Raw genomic sequence first — 15,329 nt, 5'->3', positions numbered from 1 at the left:
ACCAGTTGGATTCAAATACAAAATTGAATCTAGGTACTATTGGATCCATTTAACACATGTAAATGCCCTCGTAAGACATGACATTCAGATCCTTATCATTCAGCACATGTATATGCCGAATATCACAAGGGAAAAAAAATTAAGGAGTGCTTTTTTTTCTTTTATCATATGAAGACTGAAGAGGAATTTGATCATCAGAAGTAAACTTCAAACATCCACACCAAATTGAAGATAAAATAGGACGACAAAATGTTTATTCTATAGAGGATGTTCTCTCCAAAATTTTATTTATATGCCAAAAATGCTTCATAGAAGCATATGTTCTGGCATTACATTCTGGTACAATAAAATCAAATATTTGCTTTTTAAAATATTCGCGCATGAATTTGCTGGCTCTTGCAAAGTTTGGTGTGCTCCAATAAATCATAATACCTATACCTGCATTGCATCACATGCATAACTTTATTGAATATAAAGTTTTCACCGTCTTCTATGGATATATAGTAGCACATCTTCGTAGAAGTGAAAAAAAAAGAGATACCAGCACTGCAGTTCTAAAAACTCCTTTTTAAGAAAAGCACACTCCCCCACCACCCCCCCCCCCCCCCCCCCCTCCAAAAAAAAAAAAAAAAAAAACCATTCCTTTATAAACTTACAACAGCAACAATTGTCAAAATTCCAACAGCAACAATTTTAGAAGTCGAGAAAGAGCTTCACAACTGTCAAAATTCCATCCAATATGCCCCCACGCAAGGCACACGTATTATGGGAAAATGGAAATTCGTTGCAGGCCAAGCTTGACAGCATATGCTAAACATTAGCTTGTTTTATCACCTGAACCAAGCTTGAGCAAGCTTGTTATTAAGCCAATAATGTGCATTGCTCGGTAGCAAATTAGACATCAAGGTGCTTCGAACACCTTTCACTACTTCATAGTTCGCTATGCGGACATTGCAACTTTAATTATAAAGGGAGAAGAGAAGATGCTGTTGTACCATGGAAATAAGAGGCTGAGGCAGTGACAATAGCTTCACTAAAATAAAGCCAATTGTTTTATCAAGAAAAAAAATAAGGTACAAAAGGGTTGAATGATTCATCCTAGCTCCACCAAACCTCTTGCATATCCAGTAACGAGTTACCTATTTTTCTGTATGCGGTGCACAATTACCACTAATTCCTTAAGATTATGAAGCGGTTGCAAGAAGAGTGGATGATCTCGAGGGAAGAAAGAAACAAAAAGGGAGAGACAGAGAGGGGAAAAAATAATGAAAAGAATGAACGGAGGAACAGAAACGAAAGGAACAGGGAAGAACCATGAATCAGCAAGATTTCTTATAACATAAGTGAAGTCGGCGATCTCTAAAACTCAAAGCATCGAGAACCAACATGCATGCCTCTAGCACTAACACAAGACAAACTCCCTCCACAATAAACTCAAGAACAGGCGCTAAACGCAAACGATCGTTATTTGATGTGGATTATTGCACACACATCAAACACAAATCACATACAGAAACAGTAGAGGAAGGTGTTTACAGAGAGAAAAGGTAGCTATCTTTATAACTGAAAAGCAACTTTAATTTCTCATTCAAAGAGACGTATATGCTTTTTTTTAAAATAGATAAATGTAATCAGAGATTAATAGATGTTTATAAATAAATTTAATATAAAATGAAATAAAAGTATTAATTTACGAGGAGAAATTAAAGGAATATGCAACCAGCCTGATGAACAGGAATTAAGAAAAATTATAATTGTCTGTTTTACTTATATAATAAAAAATATCATGATATAAATAACACATTATTTATGCTAATCATTATAGGGCAAACGAGTTGTCAAAAGAATTCGATTATATAATAAGAGTAATGACACAAAAGTACCTTGTTGTTCATACTAATTAGTGTAAATTTAGGGATTTACTTTCAATAATCAAATTAGCAGGGGGTAGTTTAGATCAAAACCGGAACTGTTTACTTTTAGGAGTACTGCAGATAAGAACTCAAAGTTTTGATGAATATCTCATTACAAGAAAAACAGTAAGTTCATAGCTTCAAATGAACGTTCTTTTCCTGGCAATAGCTTTATACTATGATGAATAAAATCCACAATACTCATCACACTTGATCAAAGTATTTTCCAAGACTTAATTAGCACTAAGCTCCAAGCACTTGTGCAGTGAAATATGATCAATAATTCAGCCAGGGGCAATCCAGTACCGAACTCCAGAAGTGGGGCACAAAGTCATTCCAAAGTAATAGAAGATGGCATTCAATGTGAAAAGGTCATGCTGGGCATGAAACCAGTGCTGAAGATCCATGTGCTCATGTGCTCATTGGCTCAGCACTGCTGGAGGAGAGGATATCGAGCAGGGAATTTTGGGGCTCCAGCTCTTCATGCCACAATGGCAGAGAGTCACCAGTATAGAAGTTCCTCGTAACACCATCAGCATTGATCTGCAAAACCATCAATTCTCAGTGAGATCATACAACATTGGAATGAGGTCTCAATTGCAATCTGATGGGCATTTCAAAATTTGCTGAAGAAGGAAAGCAAGCACTGTTTTGATGGATGTTGCAGAATCAAAGAGCTTATTGCCTTTTTTAGAATAAGAGATCAAATCGAAGAAAGGTGCATTGCAGAACCACAAGGTCGATATTTGATGGCTCTACTAGATGTCATTTGATATGACGGTTGACATCCATTCATTTAACTAATGCAGCCATAATCCACATGATAGGCCAGTAAGTCCATGACAAGAATTTTAATCAAGTTCACCAAAGTGAACATATCATAACAAATTGAGCAAACATCAGGGGAAAGCAAAATATACCATGTGTCAGAAGCCGGGAAACCTATCATCCATGAAATTTTACAGTCATGGAGAACATGGGGTCATACAGACTACTTGAACAAAGGGTAGAAACCACAAGCAAAAAATGTATGCAATTGAAGTCTGAATAAAAAAGAACCTCGACACTCATCAACTGCATCCATTTTAACATAAAAAATTGAAAGGTAATGATGGCAAATCTTTGTGAAGGTACAGCATGTAAATTGTTTAGAAATGAAAAATGGAAAAAGAAAAGCTGATTCCTATAAGGCATAAATTTTGAATAACAGTTTCCTGGGAAATCTGCTGATGACATGATCTTGTATGGTGAATATAGTTTAGATACTCACAGTAACAGTGCGGACAACACCTCCACTCGCTCCATCGCGTGCAATGGCGAGAGAGACTGCTTCCACCACTAACTTCTGCATTGCATAGGAAAGATGCCAAAAAATGTCAGGCAAATTCCTGGTATTAATGGTCTGGAAAATCTTGTCTGAATGTCTTTATGAATTAATATTAGCATAAGCACATAAACAAGGCAACAAAGATAAACATCTTGGTCTGCTAACGAATCAAATAAAAAAAAAAGTGTATCGGGCGAAATGATGCCCTCGTCACAAAGGACCTATAGATCAATGTATATATTTATAATCACACAGAGCATGACAACCAGAATTGAGTCAGACCAGGATATCTGCATCACTTAGTGTCCCATTGCTAGAAATATTAATGTAATGTAAGTTCAATGCAGAACCATATATTTATCTGCTGACTTCTTTTAGAGAGAGATCATCAAATAATTAATCATTATGGGAGGAAATGAAACTTTTTTATCAGACATTACTGACTATTAGCATTGACCACTTCCTTATGAAAAAAGAACACTGTTTCACAGTTTCATGCTAGGATTGTTTTGCAATGCATTTCTAGGAGAAATGGGAGCTAGAAATTTCAGAAATTATAAATTTTTTAACATCCATGATAGGATGAAAATGACAAATTTGCATATTATACACCCTTATACACACACATATACACTTAGACTTTCTTTTGGCTATTAGCATGTTATAGCTGTTAGCGTGTTGTAGCCCAGAACATGGCATCTTTATAGTTTCTGTTGTACAACTAGAACCCAGGAAACACAATATCATGGAACCAATTTAGTTTACAAGATCTGACCAAAAAATACAAGTCAGTTTAGAAGAGAAATTCTGATGTAAAAAAAAAGAGGCAGGTGAAACATTAGTCACTTGATTTCCACTTTACATACCTCGGCTTCATCTTTACTCATGCCTTCCTTCCATTCTTTATCAAAGAATCCATACAAGTAGCTGGAACCAGATCCTGTTAGATGCAAAATTGTTACCATTGACAGCCATTATATGATAAATTCCATGCATTGACCTTCATCCACTCCATGCAAGTAAACTTTTTTCTCTTTTCTTCTCTTAATGAACTTATTCTCCTAGTAGAAGCAACAACAAGTTTTCTGAATATCCTGTGCAATCATTTAATGCATCATATATTTAGAATCAAGGGTTTGCCATGCATGTGCACAAAGGTCCTATCTCTATTGTGCAATTAATTAATAATTTTTTGGTCCCCATTAGGAGAATAAGCATATAACAAACTTTAGCATGAGGTGATAATAGAAGTAGAAGGTTGGAATCTCATACGTGAGAAAATAATGGTCAGCAGATACATGGCGAATGCAGTCTAACGTGTGAACAAGGCTGTTTGTCACCTTGCATAAAGTATAGATTGTCATAGAAAATCGTGATCTCATAAAGGAGGGGAGAGGAGGGTTTTGTCAACAGAGATGACCTGACACAAGGGTATAAACTTTTTATGCATACACATAATTAAGGCATGGACCTGGAAGTTTGGGTTATGGAAGCAATTTCCTGCTGTTCCATGTTCATTTTGAACCAATGATTTAAATGATTTATTTGTTCAGCCATATAGTTCTATCTCATTTAATACATATCATCCAATATGGTTGCCACATGCCAGCATGATAAAGGGAGTGCACATCTAGCAAGTTTGTATCCGTAGAGCCCCAATATTGGGCCATACATGGTGTATAGGCCAATACAGCAGGACACATGGTCAGCTCATAAATACAATTAAATGAACTCAAATTCTATCATCTCACTATAGTTTCAATTGCTGTTTTTCATCTTCAAATCCTCACTAATCAATTTTGAGCTTATTGTCTTTATTTTGTTGGTTTACACCCAAAAATGACAATAAAAATTAGTTTCTGGATAGGATTTCAACAAAAATATGAGTGTTTATGCCTACATGGCAAGTTGATTGACAATTGACAAGAATATTTATTATAATGTAGGATGTTAGTTTGGTATAGATGAGGCAAAAATCAAATTTGATAATCAAAAAATCTACAAATGTTTCCCAGAAAGCAATTAAAAACATAGTAAAAGTTAAACAGATAATATTTCAGCACCCATATTAACAAGCTACTCACATATCTCCTGACAATAACACAATCTTCCAATTGTGGGGTATATCATGTGTCTAAATGACACAATGCAATGTGTATGTCTTTGGCTCTAATATGAACAAGCAGGACATGTGATGTACCTTCATTTGTTAATCATCTAAAATTCAATGCATAGGCAAAATAGGTAATTGATTGAAAACCAACAATATCTATTTGTGTAGACAATTATATGTACATAGTATGTGTAGAGAGAGAGACAGAGAGAAATCTTAGAATTATAGTTTCTTTTTGCAATAGTTATCTGGTATACAAAGGTGCAAAAAAAAAAAAAAACTCCATTCAATTTTACACTAGTGAAGAGCCACAAATAGGTCTGTTTTATAAAGTAAACACCTTTATGCAGAAATACACCCATAAGTTTTAAATTTGTACTAGAAAACAAAATGGTAGAAAGAAAAAGAAAGAAAAAGAATCAGCAAATGAAAATTGCTAGCAGGTTATGAGGACATCTAGACAAGCTTTGCGTAACAATGATGGTAAGGAAAAGCAATGATGAACTTAATGAGAATTAGAGAGGAAAAGATCTTATTAGCATTATGTCTAACTAAACCTAGCCTCATAAGATTTCTATGATTACTACGCATAATGACCCAAAAACCTGACCAAGGACAAGAACAGCAAGACTTCAAGAGTGGGAAATTAAAATGGTTGTCTTGTATAACTAGAAATTCAAACATTAATATACCTTTAAAAACCCATTTATTAAAGTTTCAAAAGTAAGAAATTGCAGAAAAGGATATGAATTAACTAATTATCAGATTGGAAGTTTAGGCAAGAAAAGAGATCAGACGGGTTAATGCCACTGTGAAGACATACTAATGCCATGCAATCCTGATTAATGGTAGATATGGTGTAGGGGAGTTCAAAGGCTAATCTGAAAATCACTTAAAAAATCTAGTTTTCTGTCAGACGTAGAGGTCTTGGTTGAAGAACATACGACCCTGAGAAGTATGAATTGCATTTGACCTAAAAAGAAGCCTGCACAAGATAAACAGTGATTTTTTTCCGCAACAACTCATTCATTTCAGGGTGGTCAAATATGGGAAAAGGCTGCAGGCAATTCAAGCATTTCCTTGGGCAAGGCCTAAATTCACTGAAACAATGGAGAAAATCCCTTGACCACCAAGGAAGAATGCCCTATCACTACCTGGAGATCAGTTGATGGAGGATAATCTGAAAGAAGGGGAAAATTCGTGAACCTGCAAGGGCATGATGAAATGCCATAAAGTAATATTCAAAATTACTGTGAGCTGGGGCATGTTTCTGCATGTCTATAGTGAGGATATCAGAATAAGTGATTTCCATAGAAATTAGATGCATTTCAATCATGTATAAAAGGTCCTTTAACTTAGAGCATGATACACACCTCCAATTGCAAAAGGTCGCCTCAGTATCGTCCCTCCAAGAGGCACAGAGTATATTTGAGCTCCTTCATATTTATCCCATCCACCAACAATCAGGCCCATTTGTAGCATGTTCTAAACAATTCACGATAAAAATAAAATCATGAAACAAAATAGAATAATAGACAAAGGGCAAAAAGTGAACCATATGCAGATTTCTAGAAGCAGTTTAGGATATCATGATATGAGTATACAGTCGAATGGGTGGAAAAAGAATTTGCAGCAGATATCACATTGCGCAATGTCCAGCAAGATTTACAATGCACGAGAAGCAGTACAATTGTTAGACAAAAACCATTATGTCTATTTTGGTTGCCAGCCAGCTCATCATAATCACCAGGAAAAGACAATCTTCATATATAAATAACAAGAAGTACCCATTTTATCCTGTAAAAGGACTTTGACAATGCAAAACTAAATGGTATTCCATCAATTCTCTCACAGTTTATTATGAGAAACAAATAATGCCTCTGAACTGAAAGTTCTAAAGATAAATAAATGCCATGGAGAACTACCTTGTTTTGGTATGACAATAATCGAACTAAGTTAGCAACCACTTTGACAGTAGCAGGCTGCCCAAGTTGAATTCTGCATCCAAAAAGAAGTTTTCATGAAGATCAGTACCACAGTTGTAATGCCCCCTGGCAACCATATCTATCCAGCTAAGTAAACATCTACAATCACTAAATACTTCATGTTTTCCTTGAGTTTAAAAAAAACATTCTGATTGATTAGAGTTGCGCTTTAACTCAAGCTTCACAACTCAAATAGTTGGATTTTTCTAATAAATGATAAACTATAATAAATTTAGTAGTTTTAACTCACGTATGTTGATGAAGGAAGTAACGGACATAATCAGAGACAATCTGAGAATCAGCAGCCTGCAAAAGAACCACAAACTTGTAGAGAAACGCTAGGTTGCACCATAAAAGCTACGAAACCATGAATATTGGAGCAAAATAATTATTTCACTAGGATATTTAGTATCTACATTCTTGATCAGTGTTAGCAAAAGGGTAAAAAAAAACATGAGGAAATAATATTAGTTATATATGAGCACGCAAAAATATATGCATTAGAAAGGAATATAGTTGCCATCAATTATTTGATGAACGAACGTTAACGCATAATGACAACCTCGTTCCAATAAAAATAACAAGGGTGTTCTGAATACCCCATTCTCGCACTAGTGTTCTACTACTGCTGGATGTGAATGCTTACATGTCCAATATATCATCATGCTTCTTTAACAAGAGAGATAAAGAGAGTAATTGGTAACTAGAGGTGGATGATCCTAGTCAATTTAATGTGAATAATAAATAAGTTTACAAAAGGATACAAAGGCACATCTTGGTAATGACGAGGAAATACAAACTAAAAGGGCATGAATCTTGAGAATCAAAAGTGTAGGAAGAACTTATGTGGATTAGCAAGCTCCTTGGTGGTAGTTAGTGTTAACTTTTCCTGTTTGTGATAGATGCACATACTAATGATATCCATGATAAGATCTATTAATGCATGTTACCAGCAAATATTGCAACGTTTATTGATGAAATCAAGGAAAGGCGAAATTTTGGTTAAAATTTTAAAGTTCATATAGTAAGAAAGTTAATAGGACCATGATAAAGCTCATGCAATGCAACTTTATAGGGATTATAGGGATTATAAGATGAGTTCAAGGTGGGTTTGGTGTCACTCCTGTTTTTTAAGAAGTTCTGACAAAAGAAGCCAAAAGCTAGGTTTTCTAGCTTCTCCTAAAATGGCTTTATTGAATTTTCTTCTTGTAGAAGCACTTCTTAGTTAATGCTACCAAACAAAATTTCTTTAGTAAGTAATTTTTTACTTTAAATGTTACAAAAACAGTTTTCTTTTTTAACAACACCAAACACGCCCTCAGAATGTAGACAAATTTAGGGGGATAAGACACTTGTTAGTCAAATTGCCTTCTCCAACTTATATCTATTAACAGAACGACGTGAGACCTAAATGGATGACCTAATTAGAATCAACCATGATGGATGAAGTGTGGATGCACCTATAAAGAGTCATGTGATGATCAGATACCAGCTAGATTTAGAAGATAATTCTGAGAAAGTTGCACCACCATAATTATTGTATGGATTAGGATATTCTATAGTGAATAAGGACTATAAGCACCAGAGGAGCATAGCATGGATGATGATGTTAAAGTGAATGTCCAGCGAATGTCCTGTAAACCTTGAGGAGTTAGATATGTCAAACCCAAGCATAATTAAGAGTGGCACCGATAGCAAACAAGAGAATATAATGAGATAGTTATGACATTTCAGAAATGTTATGAGCAGTAGGCCTCCAATAAAGTTTAAGGATGTAAAAAAAGGAGAAAGAAATTATGAATAGATGGCATCAAATGTGATGGGAAATTCTTTAAACAAAAAATCGACAATAGAGGAGTCGACATCGTTTAGGAACCAACAGCACAAAGCACGATACACAACAGCAACCAAAAATAATGATTTCAAGCATGTTTGATGGGGACATTAGAGCCGTTCGTTCGGACGATCGAGTCATCAGAGCCACTCGTTCGCTTTCGCACTAGGGATTGACATCATTGTGGCTAGGAGATGATCTTGAGCTACCAGTTTTAGTCGGGCCTCGGATTGGGTCCACTCGAGCCCGCATCATTTGAGTCTGTTTCATTTTTATTTTCTGCATTTTGCTTTTGTTTAATCAAGTCAATTTGGTCAGTTGTTTTGTTATTAGACAAGCCAATTGGGTTAACTGTTAAGTCATGTAATTGGGTTGAGTGATTGAATCAATTTTGGTATGTAATCAATCGGTTAACTTAGTCAATTGATTGAAGATCCAAGTTTGGTATGTCGTCAATTGATTGACCTGATGTAAGGCCTATATAAAGGCCACCCCTCTCATGAATTAGGGCATTGAATGATTGAATAAAAAAACCCTAGCCTTCTTTCTGCTTCTCTTCTTTCTCTCTTTCTCTTCTTCCTCCTCCTTCCCTCTTCCCCTGCAGCGGTCCACCATCAATGTTTCTGTGAGGATTACATTAGCTTTCCATCATAAAGATCTGAGTTATTATGAGCAAGATAAATAATCAATGGACCAAAACACCTCATTTAAGCTTCTATGTTGCTAATTTTCTGTATAGTGGTCCCATATCAGTCTTCGGTACTCATAGAGACCAACCTAACACCCACCAATTGTTTTTAGTCCATATTTACAGCAAGTGCACAGCTTATGTACCCAGCCAAGGATGAGGACATGTGCTCTAGAATTTGTAACCCTATTGTGAGGAGAAATGGCAAGGAGGGGGAAAAATGGTCACAAGAAAAATGAAAAGGGCTGGTGGAGTAGTATGTGGAGAGTAGCTCTCAAACTTTTCATTACGTGATTGGGCTTAAAAACATATGATGGTGTTTGAAACTAATGAAGAAAGCCTAAGATTCACCTCCTGTCTTTAGCGGTTTACAACTGTAAGCAATCATCGTGCCGGCAAGTGCCAGATTACCCCCAAAAATAGATCATATAATGCAAAAAAAATGGTAATAAAACATACAAATGCGGTGTTAAATTGTTGAAATAGGGGAAACAACAGAAATTGCCAAGAATGCAGAAGGACATGATTACCGATCCAGAACGACAGACATAAACGTTATCTGTCAGCTGTGTGATTTTGTCCGACGCCCGATTGGCAACATACATTCCTACAAAAATTTAAACCGATCAATAAAAACAAAAAAAACAGATGAATGACGCATAATCGTACTTCAAACTAATCTTTTATTAAAAAAACCCTTGTTTACACAACTTCGATCGTGAATCGAATGAAACGTTTGACAGGTGACAAGGTTCAGGTTTCTTTGCTGCGAATTGCTGACTGTATAATAAAGTTGGGGAGAGAGAGAGAGATTTTCTTCCTTATTCGATTTTGAGTTGGATCGAGTAAAATACGCACATTTTCTTTCCAGGAAAAGCTAAATAAGATAGGGGAAGAAGTGGGATACGAAGGAGGCGAAGATCGGACCTGTGCTCGTCCTGGAATCGGCTCCAAGGACGACGCCGCCGTCGTAGGTTACCCCGATGATGGTCGTTCCCATGGAGTGGGGCGCGTTGAGATCGGTATCCATGGCCGCTTCGATCGGAGGAGAGCGAGAAGAGCAAACCCTAACCCTAGACTACTCCGGTGAGGGCAACGCAAAGAAAATGGCCACCCAGCTCCGGTTAATACACGGAGCAAGCCCCTCCTCCAAGTAAAAATGCAGCAGGTCGGTCACGTGCCTACACGGTTCGATTTGGCTCGAAACTTAAAAGGCGAAACAGAGGGGAAAGTAACAATCCCGTCCAGTATATACCATGTAGCCCCGAGTACTACTAGTAAAGTAAAACGGTATTGTTATTAGGGCTTCCATGGGTAAAATTTTTATAAAAGGTTATTTACTATTTGATAACTATATTTCTAAAACACTATAAAATTTTAATATATATATATATAATAAATAAAATAAAAAAATAATTTTGATATGATAAAATGACCATAAAAAGCATTGCTTTACATTATACAAAATAATACATTAAAATATAATATATATTAATACATAGATATATAATATAATATTATATTATTGTATTGTAATATAGTATTATTATAATATAATAATATAATATTATATAGTATAATATAGTTTGATATTATATAATATAACATATCAATGTATTATGATATAATGTAATATAATATTATATTTATAGTGTAATACAATAATAAAGATATAAAATATTATAATCATTATTGTTATATATTAATATATATATAAAAGGATATTTTTTGTAATTATAATATTTTATTATGAGTATTTTGGTCTAAAAAGAAAAAAATTACAAATCAAAACAGCTTTCACATACATACTAAAAGTATTTTTCCGAAGAAGCTCCAAAATGGAGCTTCTTATAAGAAGTTGTTTTAGCTTTCTAGTAAAGCTAAGGTAGTTTTCTGGGTTTTTTTACCAAATACTCATAATCCATCTAAAAGTACTTTTGGAAAGTCAGAAAATATTTTCCGGCCCACCAAAAGCTATGCCAAATGGAGCCTACACACGTGGGTACCTGATAGTAAGGATAAGTGGATCGAATATTCATTAGTCGCACATTTCCAATTTTGGGCCAAAAATGGATGGAATATTGGTTTAATTATACCCATATCCAATTTTATTTAATAAATAAAAATTATTTTCAAAATTAATATCTATATTTATTCTCAACAAATACTAGTATGGATGGAATATTATTAATATCTCTATTTATTCTAAATAGAAACAAATATTAATGGATTAATTATATATAATAATCAATTGAAACACGTTCCAATAGTGAGCATGAGGTCCATCCAATATTATTGTCCTAAATATCATGTTGAGCTGCAGTAACCAAAAAAAGTGAATTGGACCGTTCATCTAGATCTCTTTATAGCCCGCGGTACTTTAATAAATGGATAAAAACTCATGGAAATTGATGGGATAGGTTTACAAAGGAGCATCCGAATGAAGCATCTCGGGTGCTTTGATTTTGGAATGAAATATGTAAGATTATATAAATTCGTAAAGTTTATGCATTGGTCACTATTTCTATTTAGTCAAATTTAATCAGAAAGAAGAAGGACAAAAAAAGCTGTTCAAGAGGCCAACTCATACGCCTAATCATACAAGTAGATGTATGAATATATTTATAAAATACGGAATAATTTCAATCCCATGAGCACTAGTCTTTTTCTCTTAAATGAATTAATATGTTATTAATGAAAAAAATAAAATATTTCATCTAACAGATTACAGATGATACTTTAGGAGGCACTATCCAACAGTTAAAAGAAAATAAATATTAATTCCAAAAACAACCTCTCCAGCGATCAACGACCAATATTTCTATTTTATCTTCCGGATATCTTTTGTTGTATTTGTTAATCTCTCAGTTTGTAGTCTCTAGTCTCAATAGTGTTGCACTATACTTATTGCTTCCCAAAAAGACGTCACTCAGGCAGGAAAAGTCCTTGAAAGACAAGGCAACACGACCTAATGCTATCTATCCTTTCTAATTTGGATACCGATGGCATATCTATGTATTAACCCAATCTAGCTATCAAAATTTTTTCACCTTTCATTAAAGAGAACACTAACCATAGACTAATTTATTGATTTACTTATTTCTCCTTGTTCTCCTTAATTTTCTCAAAATTCATATGCTTAAATATGAAAAGAAGGACATTTGAGAGAATAATAATGGCCATTGAGAAGTCTCAAAGTTATGGGCATGCTTGGATGTTGAATTATGTCATCTATCTATAAAACCTCCTACTCTCCAGAATTTCCCAACGAAGGTGGTCTCACAAGAGAGCTCATATGATAATGGATGGATGGGATGCTCTTGAACATGATAAACATAATTGTTTCATTGAAACAAACGATTTTTGTTATCCCTAAAATTTAAGGATAATGCCTTCCATGATCGTTAAATTTCTTCATTTATTCCTTGCTTTTTACTGGGTGCTTTTTGGTTATAGGAGATCTTATCATTGATTAAGATTATTCAACACCCAAATAGGGTCTAGGAGTGTTTGAATGAGATTATGTAAGAATTAAAAAGGATGAACAGGAGATTGGCTTTGGTGGTAGCACGGTGAGATTGGGGCTGGTGATAATGGCATAGGGGAATGGTGGGATCAAATCAACACAATAGCGAAATGGTATTATGATGAGATTGTGATAGCACAGTAGTGAGATTATGCTGTTATAGTAACAAACATGGATATGAGAATTTTTTTTCTACCATGTATTTGAATTCATTTCCAAATCCGAAAAAATGAACTCCATTGTAGAAATCCATATTGAGACCTGTCAGATATGAGTTTTCTTTTTCAGATCTAATCTTATCCAGATATGAAATTTGATCCAGTCAGATTTAATTTCAACTGCTTTTAGCCCTAATTTCCATATAATGATCACAAAAGATAAGAAGAGCAAACTACAATATGATTCAAAGATTTGTTAGGAATTTTCCATTAGTTTTACATCCTTGAAATTATTAAAAAACGAAAATTTATGTACATATCCTTTCGTGAGAATGAATTAGTATGAAGTCCCTTGATTTACAACAAGTTTTGATGTTTTTTTAATGTGCGACACTATCAATATTAGAAAATGCATTTTGACTATATTTTTTTATTATTCGTTCATCCTTATAAATTTAATCTTCAGACATGGATTTCTCTTCACTCTCTCCCTTCTTATACTTTTGTTTCTTTCAAAAGACCAATTTGGGACTCTATCTTAGTTTTTGTAGCATTTGGATAGTGTTTATCACCTATGAGCTCCTACCTCCGAGTTTTTTTAATGTCAATTTCGACAGATATGTAATGGATGATGGTAAGAGAGGTGGAGCAGGTTTTATGATTAGAGCCCCAGACTCCAGACTTGTCACTGCTAGCGGTAGTTCGATCTTCAGTATTTCAATTTCAGAAGCAGAGCTAAGGACCGTTTGGGCTTGCTTTAGCTATGCTCGACGTATCCTAAGAGTTGACACCGTTTTGGTTGAGGGTGGTTATGCTACACTGATTGGTTGGATCTCGAGGTGGGCTAGAAAGGTGGGTACACACCTCTTGCTTTTGGATACATCGAGTTTGGCAAGAGGTTGCATCTCCTTTGTAGTGAGACATATCTATCGAGAGGCGAACAAGGTTGCGAATTGGGTGCCCTCTTTCGTGGCTGACTACTCTGGTTGGGTGTGTTTGAACCGATGTGATGCTTCCTCTGAGGGCTTTTGAGAACTTGTTGCTTTCTGACTCTCTTGGATGTATTCATATCAGAATGCTGAAAAACACCCGTCTTAGCAAAAAAAAAAAAAATCAATCGAGATGAAAATTGTTTGAGATAGAAGTGGTCAAACAATTTGGATATAAAAACCATGATTGGAGCATTGTGAGGGCTATGCCAAAATTGAGATTAAATATACACCAAAAAGTTATGCAAATTCGAAACTAACAATATTATCTCTTAATTTTAGTTATCACTTGTATATTAAAAATGTCATTCTTTTCTCTATAATGCATAATTTGTTTTCTCCTGCTAATGCTGGCCTATAGAAATATTTTGATGTATTTTTGGCTCAAACCTAACAATTTTTTTTTGGTCAAACTAGATAATATTAGAGTAAAACTAATTTGTGAAATCAATCTAAAACATCGACAGAAATATAGAAAAATATTGGCTCTGTCTTGAAATAAAAAAGGATAAAAATAAAAAAATATTTATCCTAAATCAAATTTCATTATCAGTAATAATATTGAAACTTCTATTTAAATAATATCTTTATCATATAACATAATATAACTTGGAATCTTATTTTCATTTTTCTTTTGCATCGCATGTGCCTGGTTGTTGGTATTACTTAAGCGGACTTTGTGAAGGAAGGCAGCATTTAAAAAATTTTAAAAAGTATGTAATTATATTTTTTTGATACAAACTAGATAATTATTTTAAAACTAGGCGAGTATTGGAAAAGGAATCTAGATCTGGAC

At 34.5% G+C, this 15,329-nt stretch overlaps 1 protein-coding gene and 1 non-coding gene across 2 annotated transcripts; both read right to left on the bottom strand.

The window, feature by feature from the left end:
• Window positions 1–1,951: 1,951 nt before the first annotated feature.
• On the bottom strand, window positions 1,952–11,049 carry LOC103713129 (proteasome subunit beta type-6). The gene is made up of 8 exons (XM_008799945.3): window positions 10,788–11,049; window positions 10,391–10,467; window positions 7,589–7,644; window positions 7,279–7,351; window positions 6,727–6,838; window positions 4,107–4,180; window positions 3,184–3,258; window positions 1,952–2,456 (listed from the first exon to the last, which is right to left on the bottom strand). The coding sequence occupies exons 1-8, from the start codon at window positions 10,888–10,890 to the stop codon at window positions 2,325–2,327; spliced, it is 702 nt and encodes a 233-aa protein (XP_008798167.1). The 5' UTR covers window positions 10,891–11,049; the 3' UTR covers window positions 1,952–2,324.
• Window positions 9,902–10,004, bottom strand: LOC113463104. Its single transcript, XR_003386820.1, has one exon. It is a non-coding gene; the product is annotated as a small nucleolar RNA snoR103 (small nucleolar RNA).
• Window positions 11,050–15,329: the final 4,280 nt, after the last annotated feature.

The sequence above is a fragment of the Phoenix dactylifera genome, chromosome 9 (assembly GCF_009389715.1).
Source record: "Phoenix dactylifera cultivar Barhee BC4 chromosome 9, palm_55x_up_171113_PBpolish2nd_filt_p, whole genome shotgun sequence".
Lineage (NCBI taxonomy): Eukaryota > Viridiplantae > Streptophyta > Magnoliopsida > Arecales > Arecaceae > Phoenix > Phoenix dactylifera.
This window is presented reverse-complemented; position numbering and strand designations above follow the sequence as displayed.